This window comes from Atractosteus spatula, chromosome 7 (genome assembly GCF_055471065.1).
Source record: "Atractosteus spatula isolate fAtrSpa1 chromosome 7, fAtrSpa1.hap1, whole genome shotgun sequence".
NCBI classification, from domain to species: Eukaryota; Metazoa; Chordata; class Actinopteri; order Semionotiformes; family Lepisosteidae; genus Atractosteus; species Atractosteus spatula.
Genome location: NC_142712.1, coordinates 49221600 through 49242476, shown reverse-complemented (window position 1 = coordinate 49242476; position 20877 = coordinate 49221600). Strand labels below are relative to the sequence as shown.

The 20877-nt window shown below is 40.5% G+C and overlaps 2 protein-coding genes across 3 annotated transcripts in view; both read right to left on the bottom strand.

The window, feature by feature from the left end:
- The window catches only part of LOC148831296 (amyloid-beta A4 precursor protein-binding family A member 2-like), a 90457-nt gene extending 80706 nt beyond the window's left edge, over positions 1 to 9751 (bottom strand). Inside the window, exon 1 of one of the 2 annotated variants that reach the window (XM_088920054.1) lies at positions 9617 to 9751. The gene's annotated coding sequence lies outside the window, so the exon portion shown is untranslated. The remainder of the gene's footprint in view (positions 1 to 9616) is intronic. The other variant, XM_088920055.1, reaches the window with a different exon arrangement.
- Positions 9752 to 11798: 2047 nt separating this feature from the next.
- Positions 11799 to 20642, bottom strand: mcee (methylmalonyl CoA epimerase). Its single transcript, XM_088921826.1, has 3 exons — positions 20608 to 20642; positions 18371 to 18717; positions 11799 to 17180 (listed from the first exon to the last, which is right to left on the bottom strand). The coding sequence occupies exons 1-3, from the start codon at positions 20633 to 20635 to the stop codon at positions 17028 to 17030; spliced, it is 528 nt and encodes a 175-aa protein (XP_088777952.1). The 5' UTR covers positions 20636 to 20642; the 3' UTR covers positions 11799 to 17027.
- Positions 20643 to 20877: the final 235 nt, after the last annotated feature.

Here is a 20877-nt window from a genome sequence, read left to right as displayed (position 1 = left end):
CACAAAATGACCTTGCGTGGTCTAGAGCTGCACCAGTTCCACTCCAGCCTCTTCATAACCAGAAACCCTGTTTGTTCCTGACAGCAGGGTGCCCACTGATACCATGTTCTGTGAGTTCTCAGAAATCTCACTGTTATAAGCTACAGTGAAAACAGGCTGCTGCTTTTAAGATGATACAAGTTGTTGTAGCTATGCTTTATGCATGTTTACAAGTTAATCAAATCATAAGGGGTTTAAAAGCAACCAAGCTATAGTACATGAAAGGGATGTGCAGGAAAACAGCACTCTCTGCTGCATCCTCTTTGTTTGTAAGAACTGGAGTTTGTCTCACTTCTAAGAGGTTGTGCTAATAATCGTCCCATCTGGTATACTTACAACATCCAGGTTTATACACTAAAGGCTCTAATCGTACGTCCCACTAAGAAAGTCAGAAATCTCAATGACCCTGAGGTGTTAGACCAGCACTGATAACATCACATTAACATTACTACATAAATGCAATACCTCTTTAAACAAAGATATCTTTAGAAACATTTTAGATACTTTGCGGCAAATTTTGCTGCCGTCAATATCACAGATCCTTAAAAGTGAACATTTTTCATCACTGATGCTTTCAATAGACTGTACAGCTACTAACTTGAGGACTACACTGAGGCAGTACACAGTACCAATATGTTTCCACTTGTGTTGAGCATATTAAATACACTTTAATAAGGCGCCACTTTCAAAAAAATGTTTCCCATGTGACATCAGGAAATGCAAGCTGTCACATTCACAATAATTTTTAAACATTAAATGCTGTAGTTTTTATGTTGAAAAATGCTCCATTTAACCCCTTCCATACTCATGAAGCTGACTCTAATCCCTGCCCCTTACCTAAATTCAAACCTTAATCCTGCGAAACAGATACCTTGAGAAAATCCACCACAAAAATTAAGGAAATCTGATTAATTCATTTTAGCCATCACATTCGGGCCATGAGCTATCACAGCTATGATGGCCGAGAGACTAAGGCACTGGATTTGAAATCCAATGGCATTTTCCCGCACAAATTCAAGCCCTGCTCACAATGCTGTTGCTGTTTGCAAGAACGCACAGTGTTTTGTTTCAACAATGACATCTGGTTAGTTATGAAGCAAAATTGTTCTCGGATTTTTCTCGGACCCTTCACATGACACCAAGGCCCTTGGTAACAGCACAGCCTGTACTTGCCTCAGCAACGCCCAGACTAGAAATCCCCAAAAAAGAGGCATGAAGACAATGAAAGAAATAAGCAGATCTTCCCGACAGGGTATAATTACAGCTGACAAGTTTCATTAGTGCTTTCCAATGTCCTGACAAGCTGTTTCTTTGAGGTTTCATTTTAAAAACAAAACGGGTGCCAAAGAAAAACACAAAAACAGGTGTTTTACAGTTTACTCGTGCAAGATAAAAAATCTGCATGCCATATCCACGAATAGAATCAGAAAGGAAATACTTTTGGGGTAGTGCATTATTTTGTATTTCTGTCATATGGTTCCACAAAGAACTTCTTTTCATAAACTTCATTCACTTAGCGGCAGAACAAAAGCACACGGGCTTCTGAAGGACAGAAGGAAACCTGTTCTGAAGAGCCAAGACTACAAAAGGAAAAAAAAAAAACAAACGCAGATGAAATTGATTTTCTTTATCAGCTTTGAAAAGCATGGGATTGAGGTGACAGTGTTGTGGCAGCTGCCTCACAGCTCATGGGTCCAGCTCCTGGCTATGATGCTGTACATCTAGAGTTTGAATGTTCTCCCAATGTGCACATGAGGTTTTTCCAGGTGTTCCAGTTGCCTTGTACTTCCCAAACACGTGCTGCCTGGGTTATGTGGCGTCACCAAATTGTCAAAATGTCCCCGTGAGTGTTTGTGCTTGTGGTCTCACCTTGTGCCCTATGCTGGGCGCCTAATAGTGGCGGGACACCTGGCCACTTTCTGATAAAGGGTGGATGGAATTGTGGGTGGTACACATTACAGGGAAACTATCGTGAACAACTACACCGATTTACAAAAAGAAAAAAAAACAATGCAGTTAGAAAATGTCATTATAAGGTGCAAATGAAAAAAAGAATCCCAAGTGACGTCTGCAAATAAGACAGCAAGCAATGATTAAAATGATTAAATGAGCAAAAGGCACAGAAGGCAACATGTTCGTCCCACAGGCTTTTACACAAGGCACACAGAATCATCATTCTGCACATTCACATCCACAAAACCAATATTTTCTGCTCCTCATAATATATTATAGTAGACTGCATTTATGTACTCAGCATTTGTAAAATTACTCAAACACAGAAAATCGTTGGTATCAAATTTAGATAATGAGGTCTTCCTATGGAACGGTCTTAGAATCAGCATTAAGCAGGCTTTTCTATTGCCCAGGAATGCACCAAAATTGCTGTTGCTTTATATACTGTAGGACAAGCAGTTTCTTGCTCCTTTATATAAGACTCCTGAAACTGAAAAAATGCTTTCCAGGGAGGAAGACAAAAATTGGTTTAACTGCAGTCAATCTAAAAAAAATGAAATCCCTTCCACCCAAAATTACTCTGCTGCAGATGTCAATGACTCTTTCTAACATTTTAATATTTTAATGTTAAATGGCTAAAATATTATTTAATAAAATAATAAATGTTATTTTTGCACTTGAGCAGAACCTCTTGATTAATTTAGAATTACTTAAGACGCACAGCATTTTGACGATTAGCTCATTGCTGCTAAATGTCACTTTAATATGTTTGTTTTATTTGCATATAAACTGCAAACAGCTACTGCCTGTATTTCTCTTAAAGATCTCGTTATAGCGCTGGCACACTTTTATCTAAATGCCCTATGCAAATTTCAAAGAGATAGCAGAAGACTGTGATTAGATGGGGATAAAAAATGTCTCATGCTAAATATGATTTGTGGATAAACAGGACTAATAGGCAGTATACAGTATAAAACATCAAGACACGTGGAATTCCTGCTGAAGGTGAAATGCAGTAAAAATAACTACAACAAATGTGTATACAGTGAACACTGAGGATTTAAAAACCTACAGAAACTAGAAAACAACCCTAATGCATTGAATTCGGTTCATTTTCTCAAACACAAAAGGCACAAATCTCTCATTTTCTCCATCTCAGACTTCTTCCAACATTCAGGAATCATCTTGAAGTTACCTATTAGAGCTCCATTAGCGGGCAAATGCAGCAGTCTTTATAATGACACTCTTACTTTCATACTGAACAAATCAGCACCACTGAGATCTCAACAGCCTGTTTTTTAACCACAGTGCCCTTTGGTTCAACAGTTACCTAAAAGCTCTAATAACAACTTGTTTGTCCCTTGAGCATTAATGGGTACATCTGCTTGTTGTGAAGAACGAGAGGGTCACGTGCAGACCCACACTCTCTACCCTGGTAGTCTAGGAGTTTTTAAAAGCCAACCCAGTCACCCTCCCTAAAAGACCAAGGGACTGAAATATCATGCAGTAAGGGCCAACGTCGCGCAGGCAATGCTTATCTAAAGAAGCTATGAACTATGACTAGGCTTACTGCATTTATTTAGATAACCTTATGGAACACCCAAAATGATGGAAATTTGTTTTTGGCATCATTATAAAAAACTACAAAAACCAAATAACACAACTTAAAAGAATAAATACATGTTAAAAACAAACAATACTCCTACTCATACAACAACACACACACACACACACACACACACACACACACACACACACACACCCCTCGCTCTACCCCAAATGACACTATGATTACACTGATCCATTAAGTTCAGACAGTGAACAGTCACGTAGCTGCATTTAATTTACCGATTGCACAGGAAACAAAGGATTTCTTGGATACGTTTTTCTTGGCCGCAGGCATTCTAAATCGCCTCTCTGAAGGTAGCAGATGGAAACTGGAATGAAGAGGGTGGGAGGGGTCATCAATGATCAGCTGAGCTTTCTTTTTAAACTGCAATATAATACAGCTCTTTTAGCTGTTTCTGTGGTTGTCTAATTATTATACTAGCAATATTAACAATTCTGGCCAGGTTCCCTTTACTCTAGATGCTTTTATACACATCGTGGTACCAAATGAAAGGATGCTTTTATTAACATTCTATAAATCCTCTCCAAGACATTTGGATATGTCTTGTCAAAATCCTTTCAGCTTCCAGATCACAAATATACACTGACTTCTTAAAAGTGCAGTTGGTATTCTCTGCACAGTAATATTCACCTATTACTGTTCCTAGGAATTTGAAACACTGAACAACCTCCACAGATTGCTCAATAAGGATTTAGAAGTATTCCGTATTCAAGAAAAAAACTTTTAAAAGATTTTAGCCTGGCTGCTACGACATGCACTGCAAGCAGACACTTGGAAAAACTGCTAAACCAGTTGCTGGGCGTTTCACACTTGCTCCCTCACTCAGAGTGAAAATGAAGACACAGAGATGCAGATTTGCTATTCTTTTTGAACACAAGCACATTGCCATTCACCCTCAGCTCATTAAGCTTGAAATGGTTCAAACTGCTGAATAGTGGCAGTTGCATTTGTTTCTGTGACCTTATCACTTAACTCCAATAATGAGGTGCTCTGGCTTGCCTTAGGACTTTTTAGTATTCAGAAATGCAATTGCATAAAGACCTTCACCTACATCTTGGCAATACTAACCTGACTGCTGTACTGCCCAGGTTGTTGGCCAGATAGTTCAACTCAAACTTGATAGCCAGGAGACAGGGTGTGAAAGAGATCACAATTTTAGATGACCAATTCAGACCCCGCCTCCTCATTCAACAACTTAGCATATGGGTGTGGATGTATCACAGCTAAATTAAAGGCTTATCTTGTCTTGTGCTGCCCAGCGCCACAATGCCTTATCTGTGCTTTTGACATGTCAAGGACAGATGCTGTAACAGTTATTTTCTGGCTGTTCTGACAGATGACTTACTTAAGCATCCACCACCGGGTCAAAATTCATCAGGCCACTTGCTCTCACAAAAAGAAAAAGAAAAAACCATAATATTTCACAGATTCTGTACAAAGGTCACTGGCTCTCCAAGTTGCCTGAACTTGAAAAGATGGATGAGATGGAAGGAGCATCACCAGCCTGTTGCGGGGAGTGTTGTGTTGTGTTCACCACCCCCTGACCAGGAGTCTCTGACCACAGTCCTACAGAGCCCTACCTTTCGCATGTCTAAAGACCTGCAACAATTTAACTGTGATTAGTTAAACGGGTCATTTGTTGAATGAAGGACCTCAACTGGATGGCCGTACACAAGAGACTGGCTACCAGAGAGGTCCTCTACAGACACTCGATCTCCAGGAACCCGCATTGCCCCTGGGACACGTGTTTCGTCGAGGAGACTCAGGAGCACGTTTTCTGGAGCTGCCCCTTCGCCAAGGCGGTGTGGGGCAGAATGGACAACACCATGCAACTCCTGGAGACGGGTGCGGTGCTCAGTTACCAGTACATTCTGCTGGGACTGGCACCTACTGGATTGGACAAGGGGACGCAGTTCCTGATGTGGCTGCTGCTGTCCCTCACAAAGAAAGGCCTGTGGGACGCGAGGAACAATCTCATCCGGCACAACATCAAGTGGGGAGCGAGGGAGCTGGAGGAGAGGATCCTGGCGGACCTCAGGAGGAGGATGAAGCGCGACGTTGCCAAATGGGGTTTCCCTACGGCAAAGGAGCGCTGGAAAGGACTATGGACCCTGTACAGGGATTAATGATGAACAGCAAGTGGTAGGGTTTGGAGGGACTCTCATAATAGCGCAAATCCGCCCACCCTTGCAACGATTGATAACGGACAATCACCGCCGCTCCGCCGTCGTTTTTTGGAGAGTTAATGTGTGAGATGTTTACCTTTGCGATGTTTTTTTTCTGATTAAAGTATATTTTATAAGAAAAAAAAATTGTTGAATGAAGTACTTCTGATATTATCTGGAACTAAAATCAAAATACATTTAAATCCTTCAGGACCAGTGCCCCCTCAGCAAAGAAATACGCAATTGATCAATAATTACAAGCGGTCGTAATATTCAAAGGCTGTGTTATTTAGGGTGACCGACACAACTGACTGGACTGGAGCTCTCTCCGGGACCAGGACTGGAGACATTAACAGTTTACTGTGTTGCACCAGCGTAAATCCAGTGGAATAAATCACACTGCAACCATGGCAGACTCTAAAAAATGTGGCAAACCAAGAAGGAAACTGCAGGAAACCATCTCAAGTCAAATACATTTTACAAATCAGCTGCTTAAACCAAGACCCGAGACTCATTCCGACTGGTCTCAGCCAGCCTTTTATCACATCCTTATTAACATTTCTCTAGTGTGGTTTTTAATTCAGCCTTAACTCTCCGACTCATTTACTGCTTTAATTTAATTCTATCATACTGTAATCAAGTTACCAAATATATTCATATTCTTATCTCATTCACTACATGTAATTTAATCGATTTTATGTTTTAGATTTATGAATTATGCATTTTTGTTGTAGCTGCACTGAGCCAAGTTGTTTGGTTTTTTTTTTACATATGGCATTTCTTCGTTGTTCGTTGTTGTTATTATTAGGAAATAAAGAATTTAACACTTGAAAATACATACGGGGCTTTCAAGAACAACACAGATGGCTTTAGGTTATTTGATCACTCCAAGGAAGAGTGAGAAATAAGAAGGGGAGATTAAAATTTAAAAGTAGCCGAAGGGTTACCTTTTAATCTCTTCATTAAATATTACTACACATATTACCCATAGCGATGCAATCAGTTCTTGATGTCTGAATGCGGGGTGTGAGTTTGGGAGCTCACAAACACGAATTACTGAAGATTTAAGACACGGATGAGCAGCACCACAAGAACAAGCCAGCTCGTTTAAAATCAATACAGTAACAGCACATAATACACAGCTGCATGGCATGGAAATCTCCAGCACGCAGAAAAGAGGGGAATGTGATCCGCCCACGACACTTTATGCGGGATAACATATCTATCAAAGCTGATGCAAAAAAATGAGGGAGCTCCAGACCCCTTACCTGATTTTACCACTCAAATCAAGCAGGCAGCCAGTGGAGGCCAGAGATGATTGTGAGTCTCCCACTCTACCTCATTCTGGTACCCAAGCACACCTCGACCAAACTCCTGCCCCCGGGCCTGCCAAGCACACAGGCTCTCTTTCAATTACTGCTAAAGAAAGGGAGGGCAGGTGTCACGCCCTCTGCAGCCAGAGGGCGCTCCTTCTCTGTCCTGTCCCTAGTTTCCAGTCTGCTGTCCTTCCTGTCCCTCTCTTTCCCTTGGGCTATATATTTCCGGGTCTTGCACTCTGTCCTCGCTCAGCATTGACGTTCGGATGTCCTGAGACCCGCCTAGCACCAGGGCGCCCCACGTCCGCTCCCTGAGGGCATAGGTTTCTATACGGCATTCCTGAACTCTTTGCACTATGAGCCCGGGCCTTTTTCCCGTCTCGCCGCCACGCATATATGGGTCTTTTTCCGCTCTCCTGCTCCCCACGGTTAGTCCCTTTGGACGTCCGTGACAGCAGGGACAGAGACAGATGCCTCTCATGGAGTCTGATTTCAGCCCTCCTTCAACTGGCAGTGCGGTGCTTCAAAAGAAACTGCCCGAAGATAGCCGCAGTTACCGGCGATACTACTCATCCTCTTGCTCTTCACCAGTGTGTCACAAAAGGGGGAAAGTCCATCGGATCACTGGCTGTACGAGCTTAACTCCGCAGGTCTGGGAGAGCAGGCAGAGGTATTTAAGAAGCCAGGTATCTTCGGAAAGCTCCAGGAAGTGAAAAGACGGACCACATCTTTTCAGCAAGCGCATTATTGCCGTTTTACAGAAACCAACAAGGATAAGTCAGGATGAATACAAGTTTATTGTCCTCTGCGCACCAATAATGCTTAAAGAGCAAGTGTTTAAAAAGTGAAGCTGAAAATGTGACGTTCCTCTTTCAGGGTTCTATCCCTACCTTATGAGTTTTGAAAATAACACACTAGAAAGATTATATTGGTAGGATCAGTCATGTTCCAATAATACAGCAAAGCAATACAGTAGGCTCTCAGAATAAAAACCAGAACTCCAAATACTATCAAAATGGAAGTCATCGTTCTTTTGTCTTCTGTATGTAAACGTTTTGCACAGTGTAGGTCGTTTCATTTTATGTGGGAAGGCAGTTGTTACATTCGGAGCTCAATAAACTCGACCTTGAGTCTGGACATTTCACTATGCTTTGAGCGTAAGAAAAGTTAAAGAGCAAAAAAATCACCTTCAAAATGAATATATATTGTTTGGTTAAGATTGTAAAAATGCCTTCATAAAATACCCATTAAATGCTTAGCGAACAGACCATTGTATATTACATTATTTATCAATTTGTAGTGGAGTGATACAGTACACCAACAACGTGTTTTAATTTAAAAAAAAATCTTTTTATATGGCTTTCGCGGACAAAAAGTAGTCTGCTGCCTTTACGTCCATGAAATGTTTACTTCTACTAATGAAATTCAACACACGCTCCTGTCAAAATAACGTTTTTCTTTCACATCACCGTGCTGGTTGGATAGACATTGTCTCGGGTGTCGGCCACGCTATTATTTTAGTAAAGACGGAATGGTTGAATGCTTAATGAAACTCCTCGAATCCCTCCAGAGCTCGTTATGAGGAATAAATCATTCAGCAGTGGAGGTGAGCCCGAGCAGCGCGAGGAGCCGGGAGAACAGAGTGGTGCTCGCGCTCACCCACAGCTGGAGAGCAGCACATCAGCACCCGCCACATGTCGCGGTACAACGCCGGGACGCGTCCGTAAGGCTGGAGAGGAGGTGTCAATGAACACTTCTTTCCACGGCTAATCAGTAACGTGCGGTCACATTAACTCGCCGCACTTCGGGACTCCGCAAGAAGATTTTTTTGTAAGAGACAGACGTGTAGCTGATCATTCGATGGAACTGCGGGAGTCACTTCAAAGCGACGGCAGGCTCAGCAACCTTAGCGAGACATCCCTTTTAATAATAATACAAAGTGCTGCACGCTTGACATCCACTAATAAACGTACACATACAGTACAAAGCCAGCACCACCTCTCTGAACACATCACGTCCTAAGTGCAAACGAAATTTAAAAAGTATACGTTTGTTAAATGCAATTTTAAGGACTTTATGTCTCTTATTGATCAAACTGTTTTGAAAACCAAATACAGCTCACAGAAATGTTAATTGCTCGGTTACCAGTGTGTGAAAATGACATTCCACGAACAGAAGTCTGAGAAATGTACTGCAATAAATAGCAGTTGGGAATACTAGATAACTCGGGCTTAAATACAAGGAAAATAATTTTTAGACAGCATTCCTCAAAGCAATGAATTATTCAGCTAAGTAAAGCCAACCAAGCGCGTTGAGAATTTGCAATAGCGAAGTGTCTTTCATACAGAAATGAGCAACATCTTCGCTTTTCGGTAACGTGAAATTTTAGATTGTAAATAAAATGCACACTGAATTTTAAACAATGGTTTAAATTGATTTTTTCCCCTGCATTAATCACCTAGAATACAAAAGGCAAACGTATTTTCATATTTGAGGTAAACCTAACCGCTTACCTGAAAGAAAGACGCCGTTTCAATAGAAGAAATCCCGTCTTCGTTTAGTAATGAAAGTAGGGACAGCTCGATTAGCACTTGCTATTGTGTCCCGGTATCACAGCCCCACACTGAGGATTGCTAATTAACCCCGGCATCGGCATAGCAGAATACCACCGCCGATAGGAAATCGCCCGGGAACCTGTGTTTGTAATACGGGCAACGCCGCAGTTCCCAGGCAGATAATTGTACTGAAGAACAACAGACCACCACCAGCTCGCAGCCCGGGAACCTGAATCTTCTTATCACCCATACACGACTGTAGCTGGGGATCCCGGACTTTTTTTGTTTGGTAAAAGTGTAACTGTTCCGAAGCAGCCCCTCACTATGTAAAAAAACAACAGTAAAACTCTGAAAATATAATTAAAACGTCGACCCATGAATGTGAGCGCCATTCAAATACGCAACATATAAACGTGTTTAACCTGCGCTATAACATCCATCTATTTTCCAGAACCATTCAGTCCATGGACAGAGTGATGGAGCCTGAAGAATCAATTAACCAGCCATATCATTCCTTTATTTTTACTATGAAGTTCAATCTCCCAAAGGTTTCAGAGCTGAAAGCTCCCCTACCCCAACCCAAAATAAACACATTATAATTACCAAGCTAACCATTCAATTAATAAAGTAAAGAATCATTAAGTAAAAAAACAGACCAGATGAAGCCCTGGGGATCAGGGGGCTCTCAATAAATCCTTTATATCCCAGGAAGATATATATATATAAGGAGTGAGGAAAGACTGACCAGCCTACAGGGCAATCTTTACCCTGAGTTTGCTAATGGAATGAACACAGTAGTTGTGTCTAGGCTGCTTCACAGCTCTCAAACGTCATGGGTCCGAAACCCACGATGAGGCCACACACCTTCAGGAGAATGGCGTGTTGCCGTGATAGCTCCAGGAAACCCAACTGCAGAAAAGAATCCAAAAACCCAACTGTAAAGAAAATAGTCAATTAGAGAAAACATCACCCAAAAAACAACAGCTGGATCCGTTTGACACTTTCTCCCTGGGGTCAGTATCCTGTCCCTTTATGAGGTCTGTGAAGGTCTTATTTTCCAGGATTTAAGATCACTGCTAAATCCCGGAAAATAAGTGGCGTGGAAGGGGGTGAAAATATTTTAACCCTCAACACAATTTGCTGATGCTTAGTTGTGAAAAGACGAGTTTCTCTCCCCACACAACTGGTTCCAAAAACAACAAAAGAGAAATACACCCTCCAGTCGTAAACACACAGGGGAAGTGTGATACAAATGAGCATGTGCAACGTCTCCTAGCTTTAAGACTGACGCCTGATTTAGGAGTTATCTCACATTTTTAAATCCTGCCAACCAGACACCTCTGCTAGAGTGGTATTAAAATGTGTAATTCTTCCCATTTAGCTGCTATTTCCATGGTCCGCGTCTGTCCGTCTTAAACCCTGACAGATGGCAAAAACGAGGGCAGTGATAACGGCCCTGCTCCTCTTTTCCCCAGTTGTTATCACAGTGGAATACAGGAGAGCAGACGATGGGTGCACACCCACGTGAAAGAAAGGAAAAAATGGAGGAAACCAGGATAATGACTGAATTCCTGTCAAAGAGGATCCCCTTGGTAAACCTTTCAAATGTATCGCTTGCACCTTTTTTATTTCCATTCCCATCACAGTGAAGGTAGGTTAGAGTGATAGATTGTGCAAATCCCTAATCAGGGACGCAGTGCACTGAGGCAGAAGTCATAAATCCATCGGCTAAGGGGTAACTGCCCCCACCAGCAGGATAAGGTCAGCTGTGCTCCACATCACTGCCGCTGACAGGATGTTACTACATTCTGGCCCTTCAGTCAGGGTCCAGCAGAAGTCCAATCACTTCACCGCCGGCATGAGCACATGCATCTGGGGTTCTGGACCTGCTTCTCTGACACGTCTCCACCAAACCCCCCCCCAATAGCAGGCTGTGTGGTGGGCTCTCAGACTGGTGCTCCCACAGACATCTGTGCAATGGCAGATTACATCATTTCGTTTTCCCATCACCCCAACTGCTTTCAGACATTTAAAAGTCTCCCACCTGCATTATGGGACACGGAAAAAGCAGAACATCAATTTCTACTTGCTTTTCACACACCTTTTATCACACCAAAATCAGTATTACACAGAAACGGTGAACAGGAACAGGGGTTTTTAATAAAAGGCTACAATTCATTTCAATATGATAACAAGACTGCTAGAGGGATACATAAGAATGGTTATTTCAATTTTAAGCAAAGAGCAAGGATGGAAATGCAACTAATATTGTGCATTATCTTTTTCACCGCTTTGGGGATACATTTCCAGCATGCATTTATTACTCAATGTTTTGCAGCACCTATATCAGCAAACGGAACTGTATCAGTATGACTGAATGAAACTCATCAATACAATATCTCATTTCATATTTCTCCAAAGCGTCATTGGGAGCAGACCACTGAGCATTGCTGCCTCCCAGCTCTTCAGTTCTGGGTTCAAGTCTGGCCTGGGGGGCCCCCTTGGGTGTGTGAAGTTTGCCATGTGCTCTTCGCTAGGTGCTCTGACCTCCTCCTGCTGTCCAGAGAGGTTGTCTAGGTTGCTGTCCACGTCTGTGCACGCCCTGCAAAGCACTGGCATACCTTCCAGGGTGTATCCTGCCCTGTGCCCACTGTCAGCCAGGTATGACTCAACATGACACTGTACTGGATGAAGCAGTTGCTTTGGGTGGATGAATGAAGCATCTTCAAGAACTATTTACATTTTTAGAATAACACAGTTTCAAAGAAACTGAAAATGATTTAACACTGTTGAACACTTTCAAGGAATTACTCTACTATAGCACTCTAGTCTCCTAAATGAGTGGCGTTGTGCAATCTCAGTAAATGTCTACAACCAATAAATGCCTGATATACCAACCTCAATAAAGGATGTACCAGTGATTAAGGACAATACAAAACTCATTCAGCTACACAACACATGATGTTAAAGTTTCTGTAAGATCAATGAAAGGCATAAGCATATTTGATACAATTAACATAACTGATTAAAAAAATGGACAGTACATTCAGAATTTGGAAAAATGATCAGAAATTGTTACTTGCTTTAAACGCACCTCAATAATCAACAAAAACATTTGAAAAGTGTTTAGTATGAAGTAGCACAGTCAAATAGACAAGATGGCATCTGACTCATTAACAAGACCTATACCATCACAAAACCAGTGTATAAACAGATGGCGAGAATAAATTAAGACCACTCAAGTCTAATCTGTGTTAATGCAACTTAAATAAAAAGGCTAGCTTTTCAATTGGACCTCATGGCTCTCCAGTGCAACATTGCTGAAACTCCACAACACATCCATATTTCTGAATAATTAATGATGGCTTACAAACTCTCCATGGGTCAAAAGCTGAAAAAAGGCACCACTCCACCAAGTCCAGGGAACTAAGCCTAAGAAGTGGTGCAGCAGATTATTTTGTAGCTGTCACTTTCCTACAAATGTGCTTTTATCCCACATAAAGTGACCTGAAAATACTTTCAGCTCAGCAGTAGCTGTGATACTGTGGGTGGATATTAATATAGAACCTATCTCAGCTTCCGAACACAATTTAGAACACCCATTGCCTGCACTGTGGCACCTCTGCAGTCATGCTACCTACTCCCATCTGTGACAATTGCTAGTTACTTCATATTAACAAGGGGAATGTTTCTTTCCACTCTTTAGATGTATGGACTGTCCATCCCAGTACACACTGCTTGGATTTTAAGAGCCCTTAATTGTGTCTTAACCAGGCTGGCTCTACTGCACTAAAATATGAATGCAGGAACTGGCACTTGTCAAATCAAATATAAAATGGATTCATAGCACAACACTCTTCACTAGAAATATAAAACCTATTTCAAGTACAGCACAAAATACGGTCTTTAAAAATCCTCAGGCAATGAAAGACCAGTGTGTTGGCTGTATACTCATGGCTTGCAAGCTATTTCATAAAAGATCAAGCCTTTCCAAAATCTCAATTCTGCTCAGAAACTTTTTCTTTGTTCTTAAGTGTTAGAAGCCTTTGCAGTCAGCTGGTCCTTAAACATGTCAAATCAATCAAGCAATTGAACGGAGACCTACAGGGACTGCAGGTACTGTATATGAGCGCACAATCAAGCAAGTCTGATGAGGCAGGCAGTCTATAAACAACCTAGGAGTAAGGTCTCTGAGAGTCATTTTGCTGTATATAAATGGAAAAAAAACAACTTTGCAGGCTCATTGACATAACGCTTAGAAACCCTGAAATGCCCTATTTTCTACTCAAAGGAAAGTACAGACAGCAGCTGGTTTATTATAGGATCACAGCAAGGTTCTGCAGAACACACTACTCTGCAGAAAAAGAAACATTTGCAAAATACTGAGATCTGTTGGAAGTGTGCAATAACACAAAGAGCAGGTATTAATACAAAACGTGCAATACTTTACATCAAACAAATGCCTGGGAGCAGCTTACAGCTAATATACGAAGATTGATTCCCCAGTCGAGAACTGGTGGAACAAATTAAAATGTCGAAGCAGCTGAATTTGCAGATTTTATGGCCCTATGATAACCAATGTTGTGATCAATTTTAATAATAGATGAATGCATAAATGAGGGAACAGGCAGCACTGAGCCCATTTCCTGCACTGCATGTTGTGTTTCTACACTAATTTTCAGTCCCATGTCATTTACCTTTATTTCATAATAATTAATCATAAACATCTCAATTCTGTATAACTATCTGAAACTGTCCATAAAAAGGATAATATTGAAATGGCTGTCTGCAAGCCTGTGTAACAGTCAGATGGCTTTTTTAACATTGAAACAATATTCTAACATTCTTACACTATTTGCATAATGAAATAATGAAATAAGAGTTATGAGATGCAATTCGATACACACTGCATTGTTTGACATAGCAGGATCAATGCTTAGAATTAAAATCCCTAAGCGATGGCATGCAGTTGGCTTTGTAAACAAATAACCAAACAAATCGAGGTCTATCCCACCACAATTTCTAGAGGGCAGTTTTGATATATATTGATCAAGATGCTGGGCAGTCCTTAAAAGAGTTTTGCGTGAAGGGTAAAAGGGCAAAGCCCCAAAGGAATGTTGCAGATCCACATACATGTCTTATCCTAGATCTTTAAAGTGTGAATGTTCATGCTTTCCATCTGACATCTGAAGTAATTCACAGGTTTGCTGAGCTGCAGTAGCAGCTGGGGGAGGAATCGGCCTGCCAACAGGGCTAAAACTGCTGATTTAGTTTTGAACAGAATCATTCAAAGCACTCCTTGAGCCATAACTCATCTCTGTCTGGGGGTGATAAAAGATGGCAACGGAATACCAGAAGAAACTAGGCATGCACTGTTTTCCCACGACACTCTCTTGTATTTTTTCATCTTAAACAAGGGCTGCTGCAGAGCTGATGATCAGCCTCAAAGGAACGATGAATTGTGTTAAGAGGAAATGCCATGTCACTCCACCTCTTCTGTAGAGGCGTGCATCCAAGTTAAATTCTTAAAGCTTGGATTCTGAATTGACAAACTACCCTGAAACATCTAAAAACTCTGCTACATAAGAACAGCAAAGACTGGGAGTCTGACTATTCTAATATATTCACTATACTTAGCAAGATTTACCTGTAAATACATGAAATGGAAATCAGGTAGTTTGAATACCTCTCCAGCTCTACATGCTGAATGATTTTTTCAGCCTTCAATGTCAATGTATTATTTCATATTCTTTGAGATATGAAGGAATAGTCAGCTACTTAAATAATAATACAAAGGCAGAAACTACATCAGATTATTCACCTGGTCAGACCCTTTCCAATACTGCAGAAACTGGGGAATATTAATGTCATTAATCTATTCAACAGTCTATTTAAGGTCAATCTTACCCCAATGTTACGAACCTAAGGAGAAGAAAGTGAACTTTAATCAGTGGGAAATGCATAAAGACTATGATTCCACAAATAGAACATTTGTTTTTTTCAATTGGAGATCTACACACAATACATTAATCTTTCCCATTTCCTAAAAAAGACAACACTTCAAATCCAAACTGAAAAAGCAAAAGACAAATTCACAACTTGTGGAAATGTGATATCACACATTTATGAGAGAAGAGTCAAGAGTAGAAGGCTATAATACATAATGCCAAGAGATATACCATCCCAAGCCAGATTTCAGATGCATGATGACAGTATTTACCATGGTGTCTAGTGTATTACTCCAATTTTAATCAAGCGTCACTTTTATCCATTCATTTTCTAACTGCTTCATCCAATTCAAGGTCGCAGGGGAGCCAGAGCCTATCCCAGCCAACAATGGGAATAAGGCAGGATACAGCCTGGATGGGACACCAGAACACTGCAAGGTACACAAAGACCTGAGCACCCAGAGAAAACCCACATGAACATTGGGAGAACATGCAAACTCCACACAGACAGCACCCCAGGTCCGAATTGAACCCAGGGCCCCAGCGCTGCGAGGCAGCAATGCTAATCACTGCACCACTGTCCCCCCTCGTTTCAACTTAATCCTGTTTCAAAATTAAAAAAAACAGCTAATAACTTGAGATTCAAAATCCCCAAAGCTGCATAATTAATGCACATTAGTTGAAAGAAATCTTCACTGTCACCGATTGCACTTTAAAGCAAAATTAAAGCATAACACATTATGTTACCATAAGAGCAAAATCCAATGATTGCCACATCAAATGTTAACTCATAACAGATATCAAGAAAAGTTATGCCCAATAAAAAAAGAGTCCCAAGATTTTAAAGGAAACAAAATCAATAGTCTCTGCAAATCACAACTTATTTAGTTTTCTTGTATTTTCTGCGTGCACATCAGGTATAAAAACACAAAACAAATTATACACATTTTGCTGTAAGCAGTGGTATGCATGTTTAATTTAACATTATGACTCATCAAGAAAATTTAGGACAATTAATCCAGACAAAATAAAAATTCTCATTATCGTATTCAACGGTATCCTAGCACAGACTGAAACTGTTCTATCTGCTTTAGAAAAGAAGTAATATGTCCTTAATGTTGGCAGGCACAGTTGAATGAAAGGCAAAACACCACAGTTATTAATTTGACCAATACACATGAAAATGTATTAACAAACAAAATAAAACTGTATTTTGCACTGTGTTATTATTTGGACCTTTTCTGGATCACTCTGCAATTAAGGAAAAAAGTATTGATCCTGATGTTTTCATTGATTTTGCATCACTGAATTGCCAAGACGTTTAGTAAGTTTTCAGAAAATCTTCAATGTGGTTGTCCTTTGTGGGTGCTCTCTGCTATCGAGGTGGAGAGCACTGATCAGTCTCTAAAAGCTCTGCGTGCTCAGGCTTGCTCAAGCTCCACTAGCACCCCATCACAGTCTTTAGGGTGGAGAAACATCACTGGTTTACCATGAGCTCCTATTCGGGGCTCATCTGACAGAGTCCGAATCTTCTTAGCCTTTAAATCCATTATAGCAGCATTGATATCATCCACCTAAACAAACAAAAATGCATGTCTTCTTAGAGGATGTGCAAAAACACGAGTGCAGTAAAAAATAACTTAATGTACAGTATAAAACTTCAGCTACTGCATTCGAATACATTGATTTTTTTCAGCTATTGGCATTATCAGTGCTTATAGCATTTTAGGTTCTCCATGTTTGATATTTACAGTTTTACATCTGTATTCACGCTCTTTCATTAATAATTGGTTATGACTAAAAATACATTCTGGAGAGGTGTGAAAAACGGAAAGTAACTGAGAAACACTGCAGTTTTATCTATATCTCAAGCTACGAGATGCAATGACTCCCACATATAGCAATAAAAGAGGACATGACTTTTTCTTTCTTCAATTTGACTGTTTAAACAGGTAATTAACAGTTGTATGGCAGTATGGAAATATAAGAATCCTTTCAAAGGAATCAAGAGTTTGAACTAAAACCTTGTCAAGGATCTGACATTACTATTCCTCTTACACTTTATTAAAAAATAAACTTCTTTTACTTTGTGGTAGGTAATTACCATAAACACTTTCATTCCTTTATAGAATGCAACCTCTAATTTTAAAAGAAAATTCAATCTATTTCTTGTTATTGAGATACTTTATAATTAGTTCAGGTGGGTGGCTGCGTCAGCACGCGTAGGCTGCAAAGGAACAAGTAATAGGTTTATTCCATGCTGAAAAGAGAAGAAAGAAAACAATGTTTCGGCCATGGAGCCTTCTAGGCAAGCTCTGCAGCTTTTCTATGCTGATTAATTAATTTGCTGTTTTACCAATCATATGCTGTCTTAAAAAAAACACAAAGAAGCCGCAATTGCATGTCCTTGTAAAGAATTAACACTTTTTTTCAGGTCTGGCTAAATACAAATAAACAAAGTTCAATCATAAAGGAACTGTCAGAGTGTCTAAAACACTTCCACGCTCATAGTAACCAGTCAATGGAGCATCTGGCTCAGGCCCTGCAAAACTCTCAATGCCACAGCTACCAGATACTGTTATTTTATCACCCACTCTGTTTTCTATCCAGCTTCGATTTGCATGTAAATTGGTCCTTATAGACCACAAATTTTCCTCTTCACTGTAAAGAAATGAGGTGGGCTGTCTGCTCACAGTGGCCAATCAAGACTGCTCATGCTTATCTGCTGGGTCTTTGCATATTAGCGCTCCAAAGGATTGCTAACCTCAATGCAGATGTGATGCATCCCACCAGCTTTGTTCTTCTGGAGGAATCCTGCGATGGGGCTCTTCTCTCCCAGGGGATGCAGAAGTTCCAGTTTGGTGTTCCCTAGCTCCACAAACACAGTGTAAACCCCATGCTCCGGTAAGGGCACTGTCTCACTTACCCGGGCACCCAGCACCTCCCGATACAGAGAAGTAGCCTTCTCCAGATCTGGGACTGCAATGGCAACATGGTTCAGTCTACCTAGCTTCCAAATGGGTCCTGGCACACCCTGGGCCACAGGCTTTGACACTGAAAGTCTTCTAAATATTGGTACAGCACGATGTGAACTGCGTAGCAAACCTGTAACTGAAAAACAAGAGTCTCCAGTGAGGGTGATCTGGCATAAACATAAAGCAGGGCCCGACCTTCCTCTGTCCAAGAACCTCCTTTAAATATTACCCTGCAACACACACCTGGTAACCCACTGAAGGTCAGCAGGTGTGAACCTGGCCAGTACCTGGATGGGAGACCTCCTGGGAAAGCTAAGGTTGCTGCTGGAAGAGGTGTTAGTGGGACCAGTAGGGGGCACTCACCTTGCGGTTTGTGTGGGGCCTAATGCCCCATTAGAGTAATGGGTACACTATACTGTAAAAAAGGTGTCTTCCTTCAGATGAAACACAAAACTGAGGTCCCGACTCTCCGTGGTCATTCAAAATGCCAGGGCATTTCTCTAAAAGAGCAGGGGTGTTACTGTATTGTAGGGGTGCGTCCTGGCCAAATTTCTCATTGGCCTTTACCAATCATGCCCTCCTAATAATCTAATTCCATCTATGAATTGGATTCATCACTCTGTTCTCGTTCTCATCCTCACTGAGAGCTGGTGTGTGGTGAGCGAACTGGTGCACTATGGCTGCCGTCGCATCATCCAGGTGGGGCTGCACACTGGCAGTGGTGGAGGGGAGCCCCCATCACCTGTAAAGCACCTTGAGTGGAGTGACCAGAAAAGCGCTATACAGTATAATTGTTAGGAATTATTAGTAGTAGCATTATAACATGAAGCTAAAAGGCTAGGTTTAAATAGCACTGTAACACCATCCCCAGGAGTGAACAAGGGTTTATTGAGAAAACTGATTTGTGAGAAATGATTCACGACTGAGTACGGTATGAAAATAGTTGTAGGAGTTCTGTATACAAAGCAGAACTACTGCAATATCAAAATATATCAGTGCTTTATTGATGCTACTAATTATCTCTAATGGTATAGAACTATATTGACACCACTGATCATCAATTATATGATTAAAAAGAGCAGCTCAGCATAAAGCAACATGCACAAGCAGAGCTAAGGTACATGATCTACTGTTTTGAAAATATAGGCCTGGTAGTGGGTTAGCTACTTATAAAACAATGAAAGAGTTCCTTCCTCTTTAACTGCCAGGTGGTATCTGTTCATTGTCCCATTTTAAAATTTACAAATACTTTGATTGCAAGCAAGAAAATCCGCAGTATAAGGTGAAAATCAGAAAACCAGGACTTTGAAGCTGAGGCTGAAAGAAATAAATGTTACACCTGTGCACCTTCCTTGATCACGGAGACAGTCTGAGAATAAAATAATCAATACTCAAAAAATCATAATCGCCATTTATGTCAGTACTTGTTTTTTACGTTTTAACATTACACGTTTCCTTTATCTCTTTTTTATTTCAAAACATCGCCTCCTGTGATCACATAATTTTAGGCTGCAGCCAATGAATAAGAGCTGTTCAGTTAGTATTTGATGCAGAGGGAGAATGCTATAGATCAGTATTTATTGTTAATAAAAGGCAGCTATTAAATAATCGCGACTCCACAGCAAGTAATTAATAAATGCTGTTCATTTTCTGAATTTTCTAAAACGATGACTTATTTAATAATATACATTTACTAAAAACCTAGCGCTCAGTTTACTCATTGGCTACTTTCAGTTTCACTGAAATTTAAATAGTCTGTTTTGGTTCAAAGTGACCGTTTTTTTCTGGAGCATGGTGGTTACCCAAGTACAATTGTTATTGGAAAAATAAAGTGTTTTCTGGTGAAAGGGACATCAAATCGCTTATTTTAGTTTCATATTGGACTATTAATGCAAAAAAACAAACAAACGTAAAAGTTGTTTTAATTGGAAAGTTTAAAATAGTTACCATTACCACATACATGTCCCTCGCTTGAGCTTTGTTCTTTGTTCTTTCATAAAATAATACAGTAAAATCAGAAACCTACCGACAACCTTCAGCATGGACGCCGCCATTTTTAAATGCAACTTTATTTAAAATGCTGTAGATAAAATGCTTTCCACATTGAGATCTCGAAAATAATTAAAACCAAAAGATACAGACTCATCCGTTTAATGGAGTCCTTCTCTTCAGAACTGTATTATTGTTGACGTTTTATTTAGATTTTTATTTTTAACTAACTTGAAATTTATAAATCTTCATACCTTATATTAGAGGGCAAACATTTTTCTGTATTAGCCCATTATAAATAAAGCAA